Source organism: Mesoplodon densirostris, chromosome 4 (genome assembly GCF_025265405.1).
Source record: "Mesoplodon densirostris isolate mMesDen1 chromosome 4, mMesDen1 primary haplotype, whole genome shotgun sequence".
Taxonomy (NCBI): Eukaryota; Metazoa; Chordata; class Mammalia; order Artiodactyla; family Ziphiidae; genus Mesoplodon; species Mesoplodon densirostris.
Genome location: NC_082664.1, coordinates 11770913 through 11796015, shown reverse-complemented (window position 1 = coordinate 11796015; position 25103 = coordinate 11770913). Strand labels below are relative to the sequence as shown.

Sequence of the window (25103 nt, the reverse complement as noted above, 5' to 3'; positions counted from 1 at the left end):
AGTGCAACCACGGCAGCCACAAGGGTCAGTCATGAAGGCCTGCTCTGCGCCAAGGCCATTCTAGGCACCAGAGATACAGAAATGAACTGGCAGACAAGCTCCCTGCTCTCATGGAGCTTGCCCAGGCAAGGCTGGGAGGTGGGGGCAAGCAATAAACAATAACACTAGACAGGAAGCAGTTGCTTCTAGTCCACAGGATAAATTCTATTCGGCAGGATGGCCAAAGTATTTAATTCATGAAACACTTAATGAGAAGCTACTCTGTGCCAGGCCCCAGTAGGGGCCAGATTCCAAAGGGCCTTTTGTGTTAAGCCAAGGAGGTTAGACTTCATCTTTGAATCTGTAAATGGAAGCATGGGAGACGGTGTCGTATACAATGCTGGCAGTTGGTGGAAGTCTTCCTGGATGTTTGAGCTGGGCCTTGAAGAATGCCGAGGGGACAGGGTTGCCTGAGTTGGGCCCAAGAAGCAGAAGTCTGAGGCTTGCCTTTGGGTGTGTCACCAACTGTAAATAGGGAGAACAATTCACTCCCTGCTCAGGACCAGGACCACAGTGAGAGAACGACTGTGGAAGGACTGTCTAGAGTGAAGCATGGTTATTATTAGTGATGTTTTTCCACCTGTCTATATGGCCCGTTGGAAAATAACGGAGAAGCCTTCCCCAGCAGGTGTCACCGGCAGCGCCAGAGGCCTGGCCTGAGGCCTGGGGTGCCTCTGCGTCCATGTGGAGCCGTGGATCAGGTTCTCAGGCCACAGTTCAAGCCACAGCTGGCCCCGCTCCCCTCGCCTGGTCACCGACAGCCACAGCTCCCATGTTCCTGTGTCGGAAGTTGAAAGTCACATTCCAACGAAAGGACGCAAGAGCTGAACCCGGGATTTGATGTAGAAAATCTGGTCTGCGAGGCTTCCTGACAGCTCAGGGAATCAGCGAGGGCTGGTGGGACTGACACGGGCTTTGTACACAGACAGTCCTGGCTTCAAGTTCAAGTTCTGCCACTTAGTAGCTGCGGGGCCTTGGGAAAGTAACTGCACCCGTGCTCTTCCTCTGTGACGGCCACACGCACACCCTCGGAGCTGTCTCAGGGCCACGTGAGATGGTCCGTGTGCATGAGTCTCAGCACGAACCAGATGTCCTGCAAGTATCGACTGTCTTCACCCCGTGTTTTTCTCCCTCCCTCCCTTCCTTCCCTCTTTCCTCAAAAAGTATTTGGTGGAAGAACAGCCAGTGTTAAGAGCTCTGGAGATTTTTAAAGATGCAGACTCAACTCCCACGGAGCTCAGGGACCTGTTGGGGACAAGGGTCCATTACTGGCTGAAAAGCAAGGGGATGCTGTCACAGGCAGGCAGCATCAGGTGGGTTGGAGTGACCACAGGTGCCCTGGAGTCTAAAAGGAAGCTGAGATCCGAGCAGAGTGGCCTGAGAGCGTCTTGATGCTCTTAGAAGGGAGAAGGCGTCCCAGAGAGAGGGGCAGGCAGGAGCAGACACGGAGTGTGCAGGAGGCCAGGCAGGAATGGGGCCAGTGTCCCAGCAGAGAGTAATGGAGAAGGTGTCTCCTGGGCTGGTGCTGGGTTATGGAGGAACCGGAACGCACATCAGGCTGGCTGACCCAGCCTCCACCAGGCAGCAGGCAGCGGGGAGCCATGATGAGAGCAGTTCCAGAGCCTAACCTGGTGACCTCAGGCATTAGAGTGTTTTCTCCAGCCGTGTGTGTGCAGGACATTTTGGAGCAGAAAGGATGTTTCTTGCTTCTACCAGTCAGGGTGGGCTGGGTTATGCTGCAGAAACAAATAACCCCTAAATCTCAGGGGTTTAAAATGACAGTGGTTTAGCCCTCAGCCACACAGACGCTGCTGCAGATATGGGCCAATAATCCAGGATGCTCCGGTCCAAGGTCACCTTCATCTCAGCAGCAGGGGAAGAGGGCAGAGAGAACAGTGCACTGGCTCGTAAATGCCTAAACTGAATTCTCCTCCGAACCCGTCCTTCTGCCTGTAGAGACTCTCAGGCCAGAGAGGAGGCGGCTTGGAGCCCAGTGCTGTGGGCAGGCGCCTCGCGCTGGCAGTGGCTGCCTATTGGCCAGCAGGAGGGGGTGGGACCACCACTCTTGGGTGAGTCCTCCTGCCCTGCCGGTGCTCCCAGTCTGGGGGAGTGGGACCCTTGGAGAGGAGCCCTTGGCATTATAGGTTGTGATGTCAAGGTGTGGGTTGGTGTCAGCTGGCTAGGGACAGGAGGAGAAGGTGGCAGAGGAAAGGGGGAAAAGAAAGGAAGAGGAAGGGAAGGAGGAGGGGAAGGAAGAGACAGAGTGTGGGACGGTGGGGGCCCACCCAGCTGGCTGGCATGGAGGCCTCGCCCATCAGCATTTCCCAGGCAGCTTCCCTCCACCTGCGGCCTCACCTTCCCTCCGGGCAGTCAGTGGGCAGGGCCAGAGGCTGGCTCTAGGCTCCCTTGCTTGCTCAGAGCGGCCCTGCTTGCGGGCCCCGCCAGCGTTGGCACGGTGACAGTAGCCAAGTGTGCAAACTTGTGCCATTGTCCCCAGGCCAGGGGGAGCCATGGAGACTGGCTAATATGACACAGGAAAATGTTTGCTGATGGCAATTCTATGGGCTTTGTCCACCTCTTTCTCCATCATGACGACTCGATTTAAGTCCCTAACTGTTTGACTACAAATGCTAGGGGACCGTGCAACGCCAACCTTTTGTCCGGCCGCGCTGAATGGGCAATTCAGGCTTTGTGCAGCTCAATTGAGGAAGCAAACATAAAGACAAGATTCCTGAGAGCTCCAGCTCCCTTCCCATGGATATCCCAGCACCTCGTTAGAGAGTCCTTCCCTGGCTACCTCTCCAACATCAGTGTGCTGCCCGCCCTCGCAGGCCTGCCAGCGCCCGATGCCTTGGGAAGGGGGTGGGGAGAGAGACAGGACAGGGGAGAGAGGGAAAGAGGCAGAGACAGCAGAGAGAGCCACTCAACACCCGGGGACAGCGGGGGAAGCAGCCCGCCCCGGCTCACCCCATCCGATTGTCTGTCTGCACTGGAGCATGGCAGCTGTAGGCCTGGAGTCTGGGGGAGCTTTGCCAGCCCATCTCTTCTGGGCCCAGCCCCTTCTCAATCTTGGACTTTTTAAACGTGCGCGCGCGCACACACACGTACATACACACTCGTGCGTGCATGCGCGCGCGCGTGCACACACACACACACACACACACACACCCTGCCCCCTCGAGGAAACAGGGAACCGAGGTCATGGGGAGGAGGGGCGTGGAGGCCGAGAAGGAGAGTGGGCTGAGGGGTAGAAATTTACCGGGAAATGATTGCATTTGGGAGCTGTCTTTTTTGTGATGGTCCCCATGGTGACAATTTGTGACGGCAAAGAATGTGGGAACGGGGCGCTGCCGCCTGATTGGGATGCTTTGTATCTGGAGAGGCGCTCCTGATTGGCCTGAGGGGCCCCCCAGCTCCGGGGACTCGTCCTCCATTCAGCCCGCTCGAGGGCTGCACAACTGCCTGCAGCCGGACCACGGAGCTCGCCGGCCGCGCCGGGCCTGGCCCAGGTCTGCGGCGGGGAACCTGCCGGGCCACCTTGGCGGGGCCCGGGGCCCCGCACCCTCGGTCAGTGTGGAGGTCCAGGCGTCTTAGGCCCCACTGGGTGGGGACGTGGGGCAGGCTGGGGCCTGGGGGAGGGGCGAGGTGCTGCAGGTGGTGGCCGAGGAGGCATGAAATTGCTGCAGATGCTTCTACGGGGGAGTCCCTGCTGCCCACAGCCTGAGATCAGCCCGTCAGGCAGGCCTCGGCTTGAGTGCCAGACAGGGGTCCTGCCTGTCCTGCGTGAGAACTGTGGGTGGAGCGTGGGGACTGAGGAGGGGGGTGGATGCTAGTAGGGCTGGGGCGGGGGTGGGAGGAGGAGGGCACCGCCGGGGAGACAGGGGGCTTGGCCTTGCCTTAAAGTGGAGCGGTTGCCTCGGCTCAGAAAATGAAAACCTTGCTGGCAGGTTGTGCATGCCGGCGGTGTGGTATGTAGGAGACACAGTGGGCTCCAGCCCCAGCAATGCCACTTGTGGCTGGGTCGCCTAGGGCAAGTCGCCCGACCTCTCTGAGCCTAGGCTGCGTGTGCAGGGCAACAGACCCAAGAAGATGAAATGTGTTTGTGCATCACAGATGCTCTGGGAATGCTTAGAGGCTTGAATGAGCGTCCCACGGCCCAGGACTCTGTCTAGGGCTGAGGGGTGTTGTGGTGAGGCGCACCGTCTGCAGCCATGTGGCCTCTGGGGAGGGCTGGGCGTGGTTGCGCAAAGAGACTCCAGCGGCTGCTGTGTCCCTCCAGGTCAGCCCCGTGCCCTTCCCTGGAGCCGCCAGCCACCTGCAGAGCTGCCCTCTTCATGGAAAGCCCCGTGCGGCGGTCCCCTGGTGATGGCATCCGACAGCGACGTGAAGATGCTGCTGAACTTTGTGAATCTGGCATCCAGCGACATCAAGGCGGCCCTGGACAAGTCTGCACCCTGCCGCCGCTCGGTGGACCACCGCAAGTACCTGCAGAAGCAGCTCAAGCGCTTCTCCCAGAAGTATGCCCGGCTCCCGCGGGGCCTCCCCAGCAGAGGGGCCGAGCCTCACCTGAAAAGGGGGTCCGAGGACCGGCCTGGGAGGCTGCCCCTCGATTCTGGCCACAGTTCCAGCCCCAGCGGGGGTGGGTGCTGCAAGGAGAAGGCGTTGGGGAACCCCTACAGGGAGGAATGTCTCTCTAAGGAGCAGACCTTACACGGGCCGGATCCAGAAGCTGCCAGGCCTGGCCAGGTGCCCATGAGGAAAAGACAGCTACCCGCTTCCTTCTGGGAAGAGCCACGGCCCACCCAAAGCTACCCCGTGGGGTTGGAGGGGGGACTGGGCCCCAGGGAGGGACCTCCCTATGACGGTAAGAAACACTGCAAGGGCTTGGAGCCCCTGGGGCCCGAGACAGCCCCAGTGCCTGCACCCCCAAGGGCACCCGCTGAAAAGGAGCCACTCAAGATGCCTGGGGTCTCCCTGGTGGGCCGTGTCAATGCCTGGAGCTGCTGCCCCTTCCAGTACCATGGACAGCCCGTCTACCCAGGCCCTCCAGGGGCCTTGCCTCAGAGCCCGCTCCCCGGCCTGGGCCTCTGGCGGAAAAGCTCGGCTTCCCCCGGCGAGCTGGCCCACTTCTGCAAGGATGTGGAAGGCCCCGGGCAGAAAGTGTACAGACCCGTGGTTCTGAAGCCTATCCCCACCAAGCCGGCCATGCCCCCGCCCATCTTCAACGTCTTTGGCTACCTCTAGCCGGGCTGGGAGGGCCTTGGTTCCCACCGCTGGCTTGCAGGGGTGTTGGAGACCCCGGGAGCTCTCCTAGTGAGCAGTGGGCTGGGCAGTGGTGTAGCCTCTTGAGAGCCTTCCCTTTGTGTGTGGGGGGAAGGGGGAGGGCAGGATCAGGGCAGGGGCTTCTCAGGCAGTTGCCCAGCCAGCCCTTGCAGCCTTGGGAGCGGTGGAGCCGGGCTCGGCCGGCCCCTCTCCAACCGGGCCAGAGCCCGACAGTTCACCCGCAGGCCTGTGCAGACCTCAGTCGGCGGGGCGTTGCTCTGGTCTGCCGGCCGTTCCAGAAGCCAGAGTTACGCACCTGTGCATCTGCTACCCACTGTGTAAGCCAATCTCAGTTCTGTTCTTCTTGTTCTTTGTAAATATTAAGAAGGCTAAAAGAATAAAAACATTTCTTTTGCAGTTTTCACATCTTGGGTCCATGAAGTTGAATGGTCCCCAGGACTAGGACATGCTGGCTGGCCCAGATGGAGGGCCAGAGGCTTACAGAGGCTGTGGGGGAAGCCTGGAGTGGCCCAGAGACCTCCGTGATGTCTGGGGATGGGCACTGGGGCCCAACCGCTCAATTCCAAGGAAGGAAGGTGGAGACAGTTCACGGGAAAGGATGCTCTGATTCCCCACGCCAGAGAACAGAGCGGGGAAGGTGTGGCTACCCAGAGGGTCCAAACTGCTCTAGAGAATAGGGAGGCTGGGACCAGGGCAGGGGGACCTGTGCTCCTGGCTCTGCCGTGGGGTGTGGGGCTGGAGCCTTCCTCTTGGGGCCTCTCTGCCCCACCTGCAGGATGAGGGGTGGGAAGAGAATGGTACCCTCTGCAGTACCTTCCACTCCAATCACAGCCTCAGGGCAGAGACTGGGCCAAGACCAAGCAGGAGCAGAGCCCCTTGTGGACAAAACAACTGGTTGTTTGACCAAATTGCTCCTTTTTTCAACACAGTCTTTGGTTCTCTGTCCATGGGCAAAATCATCATCGTCATCATCATCATCACCATCATCATCATGTCTAGCTCATTCAAATTCCTAGGTTACCTGCCAATGGCTCTCTTCCCCAGGCCTGATGCAGCCCCTGGCACACCCTAGGTGCCCTGTCAGTGGAATGATGAGGGCCTCTGCCTGTGACAATGCACAGAGGGGGGCACTGGTGGCGGGGAGTGGCCCTCGGTTTGGCCCCAATAGTGCCCAAACCTTGGGAGGTGGGGGTCTGGCAGAGCCAGAGCCCGAGGGATCACCCGCATGCCTGTGCAGACCTCAGTCGGTGGGGCATTGCTCTGGCCCGCACCGCACGCTGGCCCAGGATCTGCGCTGCTGTGTGTGGCATGGCTCCGTGGCTGAGAGCGTAGGGGCTGCCATGGGCGCCGAGCGGCTCATTTCATCAAAACACAGTTCTCACGACCGGGACAGGTGCAGGGGACCAGCCTGGTTGGGGACTATGGCTCCCAAATCAACAGCATACTGTTGAACAAGTTAATGCCTGCTCTGTGCCTCAGTTTCCTCCTCTGTAAAGCAGGGACTAGATCAAAGATAGCAAACAGATGCACCCACCACTTCTGAGTCCAAGGCAAGTATCATCAACTGGTCACATACTCTCTCTGTTGGGGCCCAGATGTGGCCTCAGAATCCTTCCTAACACAAGGCCCCAGGATTAGTGATTGCTAAGGGCCCTTGCTACCCTGCCTGTTTTTACTCCAGGATTCCCCTGGAGAGGGGCATCCACATGGAGGGGCAGCTTCACTGGGAAGCCGGTGGGTTTCTGGTGGTTTATGCCTGATGGTCTCAGAGGACTTCAGAGCCATGAGGGCACATGATGCAGGCAGGGTTGTCCTGAGTTATTATCTGGCTCATGGGGTAGGGAGTCCTCAGCCAGAGCCCTTGCCTCAGGCTGCTCTGGTTTTAAAGAACAGAGAGGGGGCCTGGAGGAGGCATGTCCCCTTCTCTCCCCACCTGCACATCATTACAAAGGCCCTGCAGGACCCACTGTGATGAGGCTCAGCCCCTCCACACTGTACAGCAGGGTGTTAAAATCTCTAATCTGGGCCCTGCCACCAGCTAGCTGTGTGACCTTGGGCAAGTTACTTACCCTCCCTGTGCCAGGACGTCCTCAACCAAAAACTGTGATTGAAAATAGACCTGCCACGTGGGTAGCTGTGGGGATGCTGTGAGTGCCGGGCACTCTAATACTTCACAAAGGATGAAAAGCTGCACCAACCCAGTCACCTCTCCTAGTTATCTGACGGTGTCTGTAGGTCCTTCCACACCGACATTTCAGTGTTGTTTATAGAGTGGGCAACCCACGGGAACGGGTGCCCAGGTCATCCAGCCACCTGCACTCCTTCAGAGAAGGAGCCCAGCTCTGGGAGGCATGTTTTCTTGGGGTGCTGCTCGAATACACCGGGCCTGGGTCCCCACAGCTCCTCTGGGGCTCAACCTTTCCCAGGGGATACCTGGCAGTGCCTTAATTCAAATTCTGGGAGCCTTGTCTGGAAGCAGAAACCTTTACTAAGGTGACACTCAACAGAAGCACCCGACACCATGATTTTCCACATCGAAGCAAGTTGGGGAAAAACACAACTTGGAAAACATCAGTATTAAAAACAAACAAACAAAAAACAGCCACAGTAGCAGCAGCAGCTGCTTCCCTAACCAAGAAGTGAATGGTGTTGTTTCAACCTGAAACCCAGGAACTCATCTCCTGCTCACAGGCTCAGATCTCCAGCACTGGGTCAAACGTGCCCCTGCTCACGAAATGACACTTTCAGGACGTTTACTCTTTGGTGATGCTGTCTAGACACCTCTGAGGCTGAAGTCTTCCCAGGGGCTGGGTAAGCGCAGGAGTGGTGTCTGTACAGTCCTCTTGACAGCAGAGATGGTCAGAAAACGGAACCACTGGCACAGTGTGAGCACTGACCACTCAGAACTGACCTCCCCAGGGGGAAGCAGGGCATTTACGCTTTAGCTGCTGGGTGATTCGGAGGTGGGGGGCTGGGCAAGGCGCTGGAGGGGAGGGGCCCTGACCAGTGGCTGTGACTGACTGGTATGGATGTATGTCAATATTCTAAGAACCCAAGGCGATTCCTGTGCCTCCCAAGTCGGGCTCCACATCCTACAAATAAACGGTGCTGATGCTGAATCCAGGGGCTGAGCTCTCCCTTTCCACATCTCCCACCACCTCCTCAAGACTCACCTCCTCCAGGGGAGACCTCCCTCAGACCAGCGTCCCCATCCTGCCCAATGCCTGTGGCTCCTGCCTGTTAGGACCCTCTAGGACACAAGGTGACCTGAGAAGTGCTGTAGTTTTCAGAGCTTTGCCTGGTACCCAGCCCCACCCCAAATGCCCCCAAACATCTTTCTGCTCTGTCCTATTATTGACTGCCACCCGCTCTGGCTCCCAGGTCAGCAAAGGCATTCTTCAGTCAGGGCTTTCCTCTGGCTATGCACTGAGCCCTCCTTGGCCCCTTCCCCTGGGACCCTGGGGTTGAACATCCCCAGTCTGGGAGGACGCAGGTTTCCTTCGATATTTCCTCAGGATCTCTGAAGCAAGACAGCATGGGACTCTAGCCAAGCACTGCTGGGCTGGAATCCCGGGGATTTGCTGTGTGTACCCAGGCAAGTCCCTTCCCCTCTCTGGGCCTGTTTTCTGTCCTGTACCAGGAGGGAGTGGGCAAGATGTGGCCTAGTCCCCTCTGACCCCCGGCTGGAAGGTGTCACTTGGCAGACTGGTCCTCTTCAGGAAGACACTGGGACTTACTGGTTCCACGGCAAGCCAGCGTGTCAGAGCCAGCAAGGCCACCAGGGGCCACAAGGATGGCAACCTGAGGCCCCAGAGGACTGAGCCGACAGCAGAGCCAGGCCTGGAACCGGTGCCCCCCAACCTGCCCAGCTGCTCGTCTGCCAAAAGCCAGAAACTACGGCTGACATCGCTTAAGCCTCTCCTGGGGCGGGGCCGGAGCAGACTCTGAGGAAGGTTACCTGCTCTGGTGTCACCTGAGTGGCTTTAACCAGTCAGGGAAGGCAGTGCCTATGAGTCACTGGGACGTCCATAGAAACAAGGCCATCTCGGCGAGTGCGAGTGGGACTCAGACGGCGAGAAAGCACAATAGCCGTGCCAGACCTCAGCCCTCTCACCTGCACCACCCCAAAAGGGCGTGCAGCTCCTGCCGGACTCCTCCCGCCCCAACATGAGGACGGAAGGATGCAACAGGGGGCACAAGGCTTCCTGTCTCTCAAGTGTGGTGCCTTTGCAAGGGCTGACGATGTCCATCCCTCCGGCGTTTGCTCACAGGAGCCGGTATTTGAATGGTTTTCCCCAGTATCTCAGCTTTTGTAGCAAAACGGGTAAGAAGTGAAGACAGTGCCAGGGAACACGTGTATAGGACAAGCCCAGGTGTCAGGAGACTTGTAGGATCTGAGACCCTGTTTGTGATGAAGCTCCAGTTTCCAGGACAACTGAACCGGGAGAGAAAAGCCAACCTTGGCTGCTCCAACCACAGGGCAGGAAGCTGCCCCCTCTTCTGGGGCTGTCAGGTCTCTTCTGGTGGATGAAGGACACATTCTCTTGGGCCTTTCAGAACCCCAAACAAAGGTGACACTATCAGGGGGTCCATGTGCCCTGTCCCAGCACCTGCTCCTCTCCCACTCCTGCCAGGAGCTGGGCTAAGGACTTGAGGACCCAGAGCGGGGGTCTGGCAAAAGGGACTTCACCAGGCAGGGCACCATCTGTGCAACATTTATTGTACCTAAGGAAGCCCTCTGGGACCGAGATCTCCCCACCCCACTCCCCTGGGCCACACCTTTGGGGAGAGAGCTCAGAGTCAAGTGGAGAGTTTCACAGAGCAAAGGGGGAGGGGCACAGGGACACTCTGCAGCAAAGCTGTCTGGGAAAGACAGACTCGCCCCCGAAAGCCCTCCAGCCACAGCCCAGAGGGAGCACCCGGGCTTCCCTGCTGGCCCCTGCCTTCCCCAGACCACCCCAAATTCTGCCCTGGTCCCATCTCCTGGCCCCAGGAATGGAGCCTTCTGTCATCCCCGATGGCAGAGACGGTCGGGGATCTCCTCGTCCATTTGAAAACAAACATGGTTCTTCTCCTACTTGACACATTCCGTCGTCCTCTGCTCTGGGCAAAGCTCTGGCCCAGAGACCGGTGAGATCACGGCGCTACCCCAGCTGAGACGGAGGCAGCCCACAGCCTCGTCTGTCACCAGGTCCCCTTGGATTTGGGGCCACTGCGGTCCTGACACTCAGTGAAACAGTCTGAGGAGCCACTCCTTCTCCACGTGCCCCGGTTACTGGGTGTTCTCATATTTCAGGTATCTAATCAGCCTGCCTGGGAGTGGCAACGTGTCCAACAGTTTTATACGGTATTTCCCAATGGCTTTTCGAACTTGCAGCCGGCAAAGGTGAGCCAGGGGTCTTGGAGGTTCTGGAAAAAGGAGAGAGAGATGCTGATTCGCCGTTTGCAACCGGCAGAGGGTTTGCATCTGTGACCCCTGGCTTGTGGGACGTAGCCAACCCACGTGGCTGGCTAAGAGAGCGGGCGCCTGGACTACCCCCATGCTCCATAACCCCGGCCCCTGCCAACTGAAAAGTCGTCACCCCTCATTCGTCTGCACAGCCCAGGGAAGTAGTAGGGCAGGTACCAAACCCATTTTACAGGTGAGGGCTTAGCGAGGATCACACCTGGGACTAGAACTGGCATTTCCTTTGTCCTGTGCCCCTTCCTCTACACATCAGCCCAGAGCCCGCCCCTCCCCACAGCCTTAGCAAATATGACCTCTTAAGTGCCCCCATGCATGGAATTCAGCTCTGGGCTCTGGGGGGTGCAGAGAAGTCAGGGTCAAGGGGCAGGGACTGGGCAGCTTCCAGCAGGTCCCGGAATCCCACCGGGCTGCCTCCTCCAGGAAGCCCCCGGGATACCTCATTCAGTGGAGTTTTCTCAGCTGGGGGGTGGGGGGAGCGGGAGAGAGAGGTAAGAGCAGGGCCTGATGCATCTAGTAATTCATTTCAGCCCTGGGAACAGGGTAGGTATTTGCTGAATCAAAGAATGCCATTCATTCATTCAACAAACACATGCTGACCCCTTCACTGTGGCTGGCCCCGTGCTCGGGCCAGAGATGCAGGGGTACCCACTCAGGAGCTTTGGGGAAAGGCTTCCACACCAGATGGCGCATCTGAGCAGGGTCCTGATGGGTGGGTAGGAACCTGCCAGGTGAGGGAGGGAGGGAGGCAGGGCATTCCAGGCAGGGGAAGTAGCAGTGCGAAGCCGAAGAGGCCACCGCCACTCAGGGAAGATGAGGGTGCAGCAGGAGTGTGGGGGGAGGGGGGGGCCAGCCAGCTGCAGGGCTGTCTCACTAGCTGCCCCATCACAGCACTGCTGACACTTCCGCTGCCCTCTGACCTCAGGACACAGGCTGCCCTCTGGGATGCTCAGCCCCGCTCTCGGCTGAGTGAAGTCTGAGCTTGTGGGAAGGCAGAAGGCCACTGGTAGGCAAAGGACACAGGGCCACCAGGGCTGGTATCCTGGCTGGCTTTGGAGTCTCTGATGTCAACGTCACAGCATTAAATGAAAACGCACATGGGAAAGTGTTTCGCAGATGGAGGGTGGGCTTTAAAGTAACCAGAAGAGGTATTGGTTAAGAACGATTTGTTCTTCCTGTTAATAAATGTCTGTAGCACACTAAAGGGTTCAGCATATTTTTCTCCCAGGGACACAGTTTAGTTGTAAATTACCCTTCCCAGGCAGGGCTTGAGGAGGGGACAGTGAGAGGTGGGACGACATCTAAGCAAGGACCGCTCTATTCTCTAGTGGCCTCTAGTGGCCAGTCACCGTGATGGCAACCAATTATTCATTAATTCAAGGAACGTTTGTTTATTGAGCATCTAGAGTTCCCAGTGAGTGGGCAAGTCCATCCCACCCTCCCCCCGTCCTCCACCCCCTCCTCCTCCCCGCTGTCGCCAGCCCAGTAACTTTATTAAGGGCCTCAATTCAAGAGCTCCCAGGCATTTGTGCAAATTGAAAATCCTACAGCAAGTTTGGGTTTAAAGGGGCACAGGGGTCAAGGAGGAACGTGGCAAGTCAGAGTTGGGGCACTGGGCTGTGGGACAACTGGACAGGTAATGGGGCAGCGTTTTCACCTGGGGACAGCAGCAATGGTGGGATAATAACAACTTCCTGTGGGTCAGCCTCTGTGCTACGTGATTGACAAGCACTGGGTCAGAGACAGGACTGTGTCCCCTAGAGCCAGAGAAAGCCCTGGGGCAGCTGGATTGCCTCGGGGCAGGCATCTCCTCAGTATCAGCTGCAGCACCCAGTTCAACTGGCTCTGACGCCTCACCTGCCCATCATTTCTTATAGGAATTCTTGGCCTGACTCAGCCAGGCTGCTCCATCTACACTGCACACAGCTGCTGGACCGTGGCCAAAGCCCACCTCACTGTGCCAGGCGCACACCCGGCCCTGCAAACACCCCAAGCTGGCAGAGCTGGATGGGGCTGGACATTGAGCCTGCCAACCTGCTCTGTTCAGACAGGGATACTGAGGTCCAGAGGGGAGTCCTGCCCACGGTCACCCAGCAAGCCCCTGGCTCCAGAGCTCCGGGGGCCTGGCCCCTAGACCGGTGACCTGGAAGCACTGATACCACCTGGGAGCATGTTGAAATGCAGACTTTTAGGCCCCGCCCCAGACCTGCTGAGTCAGACTCTGCCATTTTTAAACAAGATGCTCAGGTGCTTCGTGTGCACTTCGCAGTTTGAGATGCCCTAGCCCATAACTCCCTCCTCCACCCCACCACACTGCTTCCCAGTGGCCCATAATCCTGGGCGACTTACTCTAAAGGTCCTGATACCCCGCGGGGAGCCGGAGTTTTTGTTTAAAGCATCCTAGAGAGAGTTAGTGGCGGGATGTTGGGGTCGATCAAACCTGGGTTTGAAGCCCAGCTCTGCCACTAACTAGTGGTGAGACGCTCACCAAGTGACAGTCTGAGGGTCAGGCTCCTCACTTACAAAACGAGGAATCACGGAGACACTGGATGTGACACGCAGCACAGAGCCTGGCACGAGAAGGTGCTCATCAAATGTCAGTAACAGTCCCAGGCCCCGAGTCCCGGGCCTGAGTCAGGCAGGGTGAGCTGCCGGCCGCAGCAGCGACAGCCCCTACCTGCTTTCTCCTTGATGACAGCCCAGTCCTCGAAGCTGTCAATGTGCTCCTTCAGCCGGGAGCAGAGTTGCACGTTGCCCACGTAGTCCAGGAGGACGTCGATGATGGGCCCTGCCCAGCGGCTCACCTCTGGGGCAGACAGGATCTCGCAGAACTGAAAGGGAACACACACCAGTGCTGGGACACCCAGGACCAAGGGCACTGCCTCAGCAAGCTCATCCTACAGGTGGTGGGAACCTGCAGCCAGTGAGGGCAGGGGACATGTCTGAGGACAGACACTGGGCACGCCCAGGGTAGAATCCAGTTCTCCACATCCACACACACCCCTCTCTCATCAACACAGGCCTACTGCTGCCAAAAGCGGGAGGTGGGCAACTTGGGCAAGTCACGTCACCTCCCTAAGCCTCAACTTCCCTGTCTAGAAAATGGGTATATGACACCAACTTCAAGGGTTTTTTTTACGAGAATTAAGGTAATATAAACATAAACTTCTCTGCACACAGAGGATAGCCCATAAGTGATGGCCATTAGCCATTGTTAATATCTCCAAGAGGAGGGTGTTTCTAATTTCCTTTTCATTTTACGTTCTGGCTTATTCAAGTCATCACCATGGACAGGTCTTGCCGCTGGGGTCACTGACTTTCTGCACCTCACCTGACCTTGTACCAGCCTGCTCTCACCTCCACCCCGATCCTGGTCAATTAACCTCATATTCCAGGTGTAGGTTTGCTGGGGGCGATGAACCCCTCAGTTTTGCAGAGTTCCTCACCAACCCCCTGCTCCACTGTTCCTTCCCCCAAAACAGCAGACCAAAGAAAGGACTTAATCGCTCACGTGAACCACTAAGTTCTGCTGCCTCTAAAGCATGCTGACACCGGGTTCCGCTGCCTCCGAAGGGCGCTAAATACTAGCTTACACTCCCTCCAAAGTGCACTGACCATGAGTCCACACTGCCTCCAAATCCTGCTAACCACCATCTTCTGCTGCCTCCCTAGTGTATTCCACCCCGCCTCCGGTGCAAAGCCTCGGGAGCGAGTGAACCACTAGTACCCCCCAGCCCCCACTGGCCCTGGCCGCACTCCCCCCGACGCGCCTTCCTACCTGGACCACGCCTGGTGCCTTGTTAGAGCGGGGCGCGTCGTTGAACCTGCTGGAGGGCGACGGGGCGGGCGGGTGCGGGCCGTTGCCGTACAGGCACGAGAAGCAGGGCTCGCCGTTGCAGCCGAGGTCCATGAGGAACTTGAGCAGCGACAGGCACTTCATGGCGAACATGATGGTGGCGGGGAAGGCGGTGGGGTGCGTGGCGATGTAGGCGTCGATGTTGGCGCCGTGGTCCAGCAGCAGCTGAATGGTGCGCAGGCAGCCGTGGCGGATGGCCACCAGCAGGGGGTTGATGACGTCGCGGTTGGGGTCGGCGCCGGCGAGCAGCAGCAGCTCGGTGGCGTACACGTTGTTGTTGACCACCGCGAAGTACAGCGCCGAGGTGCGTCGGTCCTCGTAGAGGCGCGCGCGCTCGGGCGCCAGGGGCGCGTTCACGTCGAAGCGCGCGCTCAGCAGAGCCTCGAGCACCTCGTCGTTGTTGCGCTCGGCGGCCAGGTGCAGCGGGCTGATGCCGCTACGGCGCACGCGCGTGCGGCTGGTCACCGGCAGCAGCATCTGCACGATCCTGCGGGCGGGGCGGGCACGCGCGGGTCACGGGGCGGCCCGCACGTCTGGGCTGGACCCGCCACCGGGGGGAGCGGAGGGGCCAGGCTCGGCCACTCGCAACCACTTAGTGAGGAGGCACGAGTCCACCAGCAGGGGGCGCCGCGGAGACAGCCGTTCTCACAATTACCACTTGGGGGAGACTGGGTCTGCTTTACAGATAAGGAAACTTGCTCAGAGAGCTTCCACCACCTTCTCAAAATCACAGAGCCAGTAATGAGTGGAGCTGGGCTTCAAACCCACAACCCTTAGCCTCCAAAGTCTGAGTCCTTTAAATCCTCAGCCAGACTGGCCTGTGGTTTCAAAAATCTCTTGCCGACTTATTTCAGGCTAAGGAGTGTTGCCCATTCCCAGCTCAATTACCTGAAGGAATTGCTTAGAAGGCCCCCAGACCTAATGAATGTCCGGGCTGCTATCTTCAGAAGGCAGTAGAACCACATCGTGAAGCATGGAGCTAGACCCTGCCCTGCCTAGGTAGGCTGGGGGTGTGGGTAGGCGTGGGCGGGCAGGGACAGCCATATCCAAGGGCTCACTATGTGCCAGGAGACATCCAAAGGCTTTACCAGCACTATTCGGTTTAATCTTTACAACACCCCATAAAGTATGTCTCGTCATTCCCTTTTTTCCAGATGAGAAAACTCAATGCTCAGAGCGGTTAGGGGGCTTGCCCAGGCCATACATCGGGAGACACAAACCAGGATTTGTACCCTCCTCTGACTCCAGGGCTGAGCTGTCCTGCATCTCTGTCTTGCTGCCCTGAGGCCTTGGTGGAGCCACCAGGTCCTGGGGGACAGGAGGGGACAAATCTGTCTGGCCCCAGCCACTCCTGCCCCAGACCCCAGTTAGCCCTCAGTGACCATGAGGTCGTCTCCACGGTCCTGGGAGTCTCAAAGCCTCTTCCCCTGAAGGCTGACTCTAGCCTCTCCCAGGCTCTCTGCCCTGCCTGTGGCTTGGAGAGGGTTGATCAGCTGCGGCTGAGGCTGGAGATTGCTGCCAGGCCTGACTCTGCTCTCTTCTGCTGAATCAGGAGCTATTCTCAGCACTTAACCTACGCTAATCTGTTATATCCTCCCAGCAGCCCTATGAGATGTGTACTAGCATTAACCTCATTTACAGATGAGGAAAGAGAAGCCCAGGGATACACAGCCAGTAGGTGATGGAGCCAGGATTTGAACCCAGCTAGTCTGATTCCCCCTAGAGTGAGGACCACACTCTTACCCACTCCTCTGCTTCTTGTGTGGCCCTCAGGACACAGCTGCTATGTCACAGGGTTTTACATTCTTCACAACACATTACTTGCCTGCCTCCATTTTACCTTCACTGAAAGCTGTGGAGGTAGCCAGAGTGGGTCTGTGGCCTTCTTTGTAACAGACGGGGCTCAGAGGGATGAAGTGACTGATCAAGGGCCATAAAGCAGTTCTGGGGCTTGACCCCAGGAATCCTGACCCCTTGTATTTGCTGTCTTCCCCTAGACCCCTGCCACCTGCCAAGCTCTTGCCACTGACGTGATTACAGACCCTAATCCACACAATCCAGGCTGACAGGTGACCTTGTGTGGGCTCCAAGGAAGTGGCCATGACAGGGCAAGCAGGTGCCACCAGGCCCATTCCCACACCTCTTTGCCTCCTGGCACTTGGGCTCCTGGGGCTTCTGGCTTCTTAGAAATGTGATGCCAGGGACCTCCCGTTAGGATCTCAGTGGAAAGTATTATTATGGTTAGTGACGCTGTGTTTGCTTAAAATCTGCCTCTCAAACCTCAAAAGGAAATTCACACACCCAGGGGGGCTAATTGCCTCCTAATTTCTGTTTGTGCAGGCTCAGGAGGCCTGACCTCGCTCTGTTGAGGTGCTGGTCAAAGGCGGGGCGGGGGCCTCACCCTGGACCACAGCCATCACCAACAAATGCTCCCTAACAGCCGTAACAAGCCCAAGCACGGGAAAAACAGTGAAAGGGGCTGCCTGGGGCCACTGGCCAGATGGGCTGGTATCTCTGGCAGGTCACAGCTGGTCTCTACTGGTCCCCTGCCGAACCAAGGGAAAAGGGCAGAAATGTGGGAACGTGACTGGGCGTTGCCTAGAGTCCCAGAAAATAACACAGTGAAATTATCTAATTGGTGTACGCTTCTGGAGGACTTGGCCAAACTGAGGGTAAATGTAATGCTGGGCAGGGTCTGGAGATCAGTGTGTCCAGCCTCCCATTTTACAGAGGGTGAAACTGAGACCCGGGTGTGGGGTGGGAGGTGGAGGTTGGACTGGAGGTGGATGGCAAAGCCACAGCAGAATGCAGGTGTCAGAATGCCCAAGGCCAGGCCTTTCCATGATGCCCCAGTCCCCCTAGGCCTGGGGAGTGTTGGTCATCCCACTGCATGTCATCACTTCTCTCCCATAGCCCAGTTGGTGGGAGGAGGGCAGGAGGATTTGGGGGAGACCCCACAAGACAGGCTGGGACATTCCCACTTCTCCCATGGGCAGGTCCTGGGACCACAGGTGCTCAAAATGCACCTTAAGAAGAGAACAAATGTACCCATTGCCTGGCAGAAACTTTGGTGTCTGGGAGGCCCAGTTTCCTGTCCCTCTCTTCTCCTTTCCCCAGCACGGAGGCTGCACCCACCAGCTCAGCCTCCTGGATCACCGGGTCACGGTGGTGTGACCTCTGCCAGCACTCAGTATAAATTTGACCATGGACTTGACTTTCACAAGGGAACCAGCCGCCCACAAATGGTTCTGCTCCCAATACCACTGGTAGCACAGTGTCAACCTGGCAGTCTGTGTGTGTGTGTGTGTGCGTGCACGTGCGTGTGTTTGTGCGTGTGTGTGTGTGTGTGTGTGTTGAGGGAGGATTACCTCTTTGCTGAGCCCTTATGGAGCCAGAAAAGCTCCACCAGTGGAGAATCTGCCTGAGGGTGCTCCCAAGGGCACAGTGGGACTCCTGCCCACGAGGGATCCCTCTGGGGGAAAGTCTGCAGCTCTTCCCCTGGGAGCTGCAGCAAAGGAGCAGTTCCTCCGTAAAGGAGGAAGAACAGGCCCACTGCTACTCTGTGCCACCTGTTGGATGAACAAGCAAGCCTAGGGGTCTCTGGGTCCTCGGAGAGAGAATGGAGCTTGCTGAGGATGCAGACTGCGTGCTCTCTATCCCTGTGCAACTCAGAATCCCTGAGGGAATGCTGAAAATGCAGATTCCTGGGCCCTGTCATTCAGGGCCCAATTCAGCAGGTCTGGGGAGGGGCCCCGGAATCTGAGGTGGATGATCTATGCATCACGCCTTGAGAAACTTTGCTGCAAACTTTCATTTTCCTCCAGAAGGCACAAGCAGTAAACCAGTTTCCTGGAGTGGATGGGGTTAGATAAAGGGGCCTGTCCTCTTATTTTCTGGGAGGGCTTGAGCTCTGAGCCTCAGTTTCCCTTTTAATTAAGGGGCATGCTAACTTGCCTATGAATGTGTTGAAAAATGCATTTTAATTTAATGTATTAAATGTTCTCTATTCTGCCTTTCCCAGAAAGAGTTTTAAGTGGCTTGCAAAGGTAATATAAATGAGAAGTAAAAGAGAAAGAATATTTAAAAATTAGGGAAGGCCCAAAATACAAGTCAGTATTATATGTCAGACACAAACTACATATTGGTTATCCCCTGGGATGCCTGGTAAAATCACCTGAGGGCTTTTAGAAATCCTGCAGCCCTAGCCCCAACCCAGATTGCTTACTGCGATATCTCTGAGGGTGGTGCCGAGGCCTCAGGGTTTTAAGAGTTCCCCAGGGTTCCAGTGTGTAGCCAAGGTTTCGAACCACTGGTTTCAGTGCTATTCTAAATTCAGTTTAAAGGGATCTTGCGCCATCTGCTCTTGTCTAATACAATTTCTTAATAAGTCTATCTTTGGTGCTGAGTTTTAATCCCATAAGCTGTCTTTACTAAACTGGAAAAGAAAAATAAGAAAAAGTGTGTCTTGGGGCTTCCCTGGTGGCATAGTGGTTAAGAATGCTCCTGCCAATGCAGGGGACACAGTTTCGAGCCCTGGTCCGGGAAGATCCCACATGCCGCGGAGCAACTAAGCCCGTGCGCCACAACTACTGAGCCTGTGTGCCACAACTACTGAGCCTGTGTGCCACAACTACTGACCCCGTGTGCCTAGAGCCCATGCACCACAACAAGAGAAGCCACCACAACAAAGAGTAGCCCCTGCTCGCCACAACTAGAGAAAGCACGTGTGCAGCAATGAAGACCCAACGCAGCCAAAAATAAAAAATGATAAATAAAAAAAGAGAGAAAGAAGAAGAAGTGTGTCTTGGAGGTGCCTAAGACTTCAGGGTCTTGGGGGCTCCTTTCTCAGCCATGCCCAAATGTCATGCCCTCCAGTTAAAATTGCTGAAGTCACCATCTGGCGAACACCGAGCCCAGATGCTGGAGCCACTTTCCATGCTACGGACAGGCAGGGTGTCCTGGAAGGTGGCTGAGTGCAGAAGGCCCAGGGAAATTCACATCAAATCCCCAAGCAGCCAAGGGAGGACAGCGTGGAGAGGGCCACATGCCACATGCCCAGGGAGTAAGTGCAGAACTGGGGGCTTGCCTGGCCGCGGGCCCTGCCAGGTGGCAGGAGCTGCTGAGAATCGGCTTTACCCCTTTGTAGGGCAGCCCTCAAAATGTGGCCTGGCCCCTCTCAGTCTTGGGGTCCAGAGGGGACTGGGGTCTGAGAATGGAGGGTGAATAACCCGGGAAATGGCTTTGGGAGTCAGCACGAATCCAAAGCAGGAGACTCTGGGAGAGCATAAGCCACTCACATTGGTGGTTCCAGAGAGGCCCAACCTTTCTCCCTGGCCATCCTTAGCCACACCCAGTGCTCCTTCAAACTCCCCACCAGCTGGGGCCAGACTGCTGACATCTAGTTCCACCTGAAGGCATTGGGCGTGACTGGAGGATGCCCAGCTCTGCCACGCTCTGGGAAGCCACTTCCCATCTCTGTCCTCGGGTCTCTCCTCTGCAAAATCAGGCTTGGATTAGATCAGTGGTCCACCCCCCCGCCCCGAGAGGTCTGGCTGGGCTGTATCTGGTTGACTCAGAGCTTTTCAGTGATAGAGACTTGGGCTCCTTCTCTCCTGGAGATTCTGGTTCCGTGTGTCTGGGATGTGCCATTTAAAAAATAGCCCGGAGTGACTGTGCTCTATAGGCAAGTATAGGGAGCCAGTGTACCAGGAGATTTCAAGGGTCAACCCTTCTGTCTCTTTCCCTCGGGATCTCTCTGGAGTCAGGTTAAGATAATCCATGTTTGTTGACTGATGCTGGATCTTTCTGGAGCTGAAGAACAAGATGCTATCTTGCCCACCACCTATGTCTGACTTAAGTTGCTTTCATCCCTTCGCTGGCTTCACTGAAAAATTATGGAATGTACCCTCCCTACATAAGAGAGAATGCAGACCCAGTGAGCACCTACTGTGTGCCAGGTGCTCTGCTGAGGGCTTTATTTCCATTCTATAGCCACATATATCCATTTCACTAGTCCCCGCAACAGCCCCCGAGGCAGTGCAACCTACCTCCCATTTTACACACGAGGGAATTGAGGCTCAGAAAGGTTAAGCAACCTCCCCAAGGCCTCGGGAGGCATTCAAACCCAGATATGTCTGCCTCACGGCCTGCTACTTGGTCCAGAGAAGGCGGGGCCTCCTCTGTGCCTGTATGGGGCATGGAGCGGGGAGGGCATCCTTGGTTGGTCATTTGTGCGGGTACCTACAGAGCAGGGCCTGGGGCCCCTGAGGGTCAGCTCTATCTCCTGTGTCTCCACTCCATTCTCCAGGATGTCACTCTCACCCCCATTTCCCTCTGCCTCAGCGGAGGCCACCCACACTCTCCAGCACGCAAGATCTTCTCCTTGCTGAGGACAGGGCTGCATTTCCCAAAGTGTGTCGTCTGGGGTACACGAGATGGGATTTTAGGTGAGAAGTTTTTTTAATTAATTGTAAATTGATAATTTTAACAATTTAATAGTGTGGCAAACGTTCCCTTTTGAAAATAAATTCATTTAAAATAATAATGTCTTGAAAGGAAAATACTAAGAAGTGAGGGTACAGATATCTAAAATCAGGAAGAATGTCTGTGAATGCTCAAAGTGTGGGGAACACGGGTCGAATGGAAATTACTGGGCCCTGTGCATCCTCCACGGGCAGCTAGAGTTCCACCTCCTAGGCGAGTCTTCCCTGACTCTCCAGCTAGTGGTGGTGCAGGTGGAGGTTTAACAACTTGTTCTCTGGGGGGAGGAGGGGCCTCTGATTTCTAACAGTCATTAATTTCCATGGTGTAAATACTCTCACCATGGCCAATCTCAGACTACCGATGTGATCAATCAGCTCACAGGAGCTGTACAAGCCAGCCCTAGCACACCTCTGCTTCCAGCCCATGCTAGTCTCTAGGACCACCACCGACCTCAGCTCTTCATGCTCTTTCATTTGTTATGAATTTGTGTGTGTGTGTGCGTGTGTGTGCATCTTCCATCCCACCAGATTGCTCCCTGAAAACTTAAGCTTCTCTCCTCTCGCTCAAAGTACCTAGCACATAGTAAGTGCTTAAGAAAAACTAGCTAGTATCAATGGTACTATTTGTATTATTGTAGGTATCCCCTGTATGCCTGCTAACTGCCTAAGAGGTTATCTTTGCATCCCCAACAGAAATATCCACTAGTCCAGACTCATATCTGGCTTCCTGTGTGGAACCCAGTAGATGTGACGTTTGGAACAGGTGAGTTCCTGTCATTTGCAAGCAGAGTGACCTTGGGCAAGTCGCTCAACCTCTCTGTCTTAGCTTCCTCATTTGAGAAAAAATGAAGATAATCGTATCTACCTCAGCAGATCTGTTAAAAGAATTATGAAAAGTACAGTTGTTAGGATTAAGCACATTTCTAAGGTAAAGTGCTGGAAAGTGCCACATAGGTGTTGGCTATTATTATTGTTCCTGGTGTTGTAAGCATTCACTCTAGCTTGCTGACTGCTGAGGGGTCTTCCTCTTTTCCACCTAAAACGTGTCCTGGGCTCTGACCTCTCCTGGGCCTCCCTACCCCCGTGGGCGGGGCATTCAGAGGAATGGGCGGGGCAGGGGAGGAGCCTTGGGGGCAGGGGCGGGGCCTGGGCTGACCTGTAGTTGCCCTTCTTGGAAGCGATGTGCAGCGGGAGTATGCCATCCTTGTTGGCCTTGTTGGCGTCGGCACCCTGCGACAGCAGGAACTCCACCACCTTCTCGTGCTCGTTCTTGCAGGCCTCGTAGAGGGCAGATGCATGGTCGCTGGCCTGTGTGTTGATGTCAGCACCTGGCAAAGGAGAGGCGGATGGGTGAGTGATCAGGGCGGTCACTGTCCTTGATGTAACGCCCACCTCGGGCTGGCCGCTGCTGCCCTAACCACTGTGATACATTGGATCACCCGGAGGACCGCCAGCTCCTTTCTGCTACATTGAGACCTGCTGTCTGCCATCCTGAGCTGCCACGACGATGCTGGGATTTACTGAGCACTTGCTCTGTGCCAGACACTGTGCTTTACCTATGCTATCTCTTTGAGTCCACAACATATTGTAACCCCATGCAATCAGTAACAACTTTATCTCCATGTCACAGACAAGGAGGATGAAGCACAGAGAACCTCTGCAACTGGCCCCAGAACACCCAGCTCCTAAGGGAAGAGCCAAAACTTGAACCCAGATGATCCGATGGCAGAAGCCTTGGCAGATGGTCAGATGGCAGAGACCATGCTCTCAACACTCATTCCACCTAAAAGGATCCAGATCCTGCCCTGAGGAAGGCCCTCACAGCTCTAGGAGGGCACAGAGCCTCCTCATAAAGAAAACCCCTAATAATTTTATTCATTGGGATTTGCTCTTCTCTGCCTTCCATTTCAAGGAATAAGAGAGGAATTACTTCTTGTCTCCTCTGAAGGAATCACTACACCGTGCTGCAGGAGGGAGGAATCCAGCCTGGTGACAGTCTCCCATGAGCCCAGTCCCCTACGCCTTCTCCGTCTCCTGGTGGTGATGGAGAGAATGCAGGGGTTTCTCTGCAAAGAGCGGTGCAGCCTGTTCCCAGTCCCTCCCTATTCCGGAAGGAAATAGAACTGAGATAGTAGTGAAATGTCAGTAAGGGCTGAAGAGCATCTGTTAACCGCAGATCCCCTCTCTCTGGGCATTCAGCTTATCACAAACTTTCTTGTAATTTAAAATTTTTGATGACTGACTTCTGGTCTAGCGGAAAGAGCACAGGCTTTCATGCCAGACACGAACCAGCTGAAGTTTCTGTTTCATGCTTTACAAGCTCTGTGGCCTTGGGCAGCCTTTAGGAGCCTCAGTTTTCTCATCTGTTGACCAGGAATAATAGTACCTACTCAACTGCAGGGAGTAAATAAGGCAATGTAAGCAAATATCCGCTATAGACTGAAGCACTCATGTCCCCTGAAAACTCTTACGAAACGTAATCCCCAGTGTGATGCTGTTAGAAGGGGAAGCCTTTGGGGGGTGATTAGGTCATGAGGGTGGAGCCCTCATGAATGGGATTAGTGCCCTTATAAAAGAGACCACAGAGAACTCCCTCGCCCCTCCACCATGTGAGGACACAGAGGCTGCCTAGGAAGTTGGGACAGGCTCTCATGGGACACTGAATCCACCGGCACCTTGATCTTGGACTTCCCAGACTCCGAAACTGTGAGAAATAAACCTTGGTTGTCTGTAGGCCACCCAGTCCGTGGTATTCTGTGATAGCTACCCGAGTGAACTAAGACAACCTCCCCTCCAGGTGGCTGGCACAGAGGGACTGCTCAGCAAATGTGAGTTCTCCAGGATGGAGGTGCCGGGGCTCAGAGGTTTGTTCTGCCTCCACCCCCAGGGAGAGTTGGACAGCGGCTCTGACACTGTCAAGCTCTCAGAGTCAGGCTCCCTGGAAGCCTGGACCCCGCCGGCCGCTGGCAAAGCCGCCTGCTCACACAAGAAAAATATTTGTATTTGCAAATGGACTCAGCCCACAACGGGAACAGACCCTGACTCAGGGTGTCAGCAGGAGAGCTGGGCAGATGTTTAGTGTTAGCCAGTTCCCCTCGCCTGCCTGCTGAGCACCCTGCCCTTTGCCCAGCCTCCTTTCCTGGCTCCTAGGACCCTGCCTGTGCCCCTTTGTCCTCAGGCTGATCAGCCCAGATATGTCCCCAGTGGCAAGGAAGTGCCCTGGGTCTGTTTTCCCAACTGCTCGGGCATGTGCTGAGTAGGTAGATGCTTATCCAGGCCAAGTCCCAGGATGGAAATTCTCGAGGCCTGGGGTGGGGTGGCGGGGTGCGAAGAGCATGCAGTTTGGAGTCAGATGGATGCAGTTGGAATCCAGGCTCTGACTGTGACCAATCATTTAACCTCTGTGAGCCTCGGTCTCCTCATCTACAAAATGACATGAGGACACTCCCTACCTCTTAGGGCTGTGGAGGAAACCCCACTGGCTTCTTGTGTTCATGCTTAGTGCAGTGCCTGGCACACAGCAGGACCTCAACAAATTATTCCAACTCAGCCTCAGCGTCTGGCTTACCCCTGGGTTCCCTGTTGCTCAAGTGCAAGGGTCACTTCCCATGGTGGGAGAAAGGAAATCAAAAGTGTTCTTGGGGTAGATCAGAATATAATACTCTTTAATCAAAAGAATGTCTGCCAAAGTCTTGGAGTCTTCTGTTACTGGGACACGATATTTCAGGCAATATTATTTTATTTTGTCCCATTAAGTGAACAAAGATTTTTCAGAGGCAAAGAGTGCAAAGACCAGGGTTCAAATCCCAGTTCTCATTTTCCGTGAGACCTTGGACAAATCATTTTCCCATTCTGGTCCTTGGTTTCATCACCTATAAAGTGAGGAGGTGACCTAAATGTTGTCTGAAGTTCCTTCTGGCCATGATAGAAAGAGAAGTGGTTAGGGTGTCGGGAGACTAATATTCTGGCTAGTTCTGTC

The 25103-nt window shown here is 55.8% G+C and overlaps 2 protein-coding genes across 2 annotated transcripts in view; one reads left to right on the top strand and one right to left on the bottom strand.

The window, feature by feature from the left end:
• Positions 1 to 4306: 4306 nt before the first annotated feature.
• Positions 4307 to 5283, top strand: FAM181A (family with sequence similarity 181 member A). Its single transcript, XM_060097921.1, has one exon. The coding sequence runs from the start codon at positions 4405 to 4407 to the stop codon at positions 5281 to 5283; it is 879 nt and encodes a 292-aa protein (XP_059953904.1). The 5' UTR covers positions 4307 to 4404.
• A 5311-nt stretch (positions 5284 to 10594) lies between these two features.
• The window catches only part of ASB2 (ankyrin repeat and SOCS box containing 2), a 28783-nt gene continuing 14274 nt past the window's right edge, over positions 10595 to 25103 (bottom strand). Inside the window, exons 6-9 of the mRNA XM_060097919.1 lie at positions 22281 to 22452; positions 14565 to 15129; positions 13464 to 13617; positions 10595 to 10731 (exon numbers count right to left, since the gene is read on the bottom strand). Coding sequence (XP_059953902.1) covers positions 10595 to 10731; positions 13464 to 13617; positions 14565 to 15129; positions 22281 to 22452 — 1028 coding nt within the window. The remainder of the gene's footprint in view (positions 10732 to 13463; positions 13618 to 14564; positions 15130 to 22280; positions 22453 to 25103) is intronic.

Coding starts and splice junctions, on each gene's coding strand:
- FAM181A (XM_060097921.1), top strand. CDS start 4,405: ATGGCATCCGACAGCGACGTGAAGATGCTGCTGAACTTTGTGAATCTG.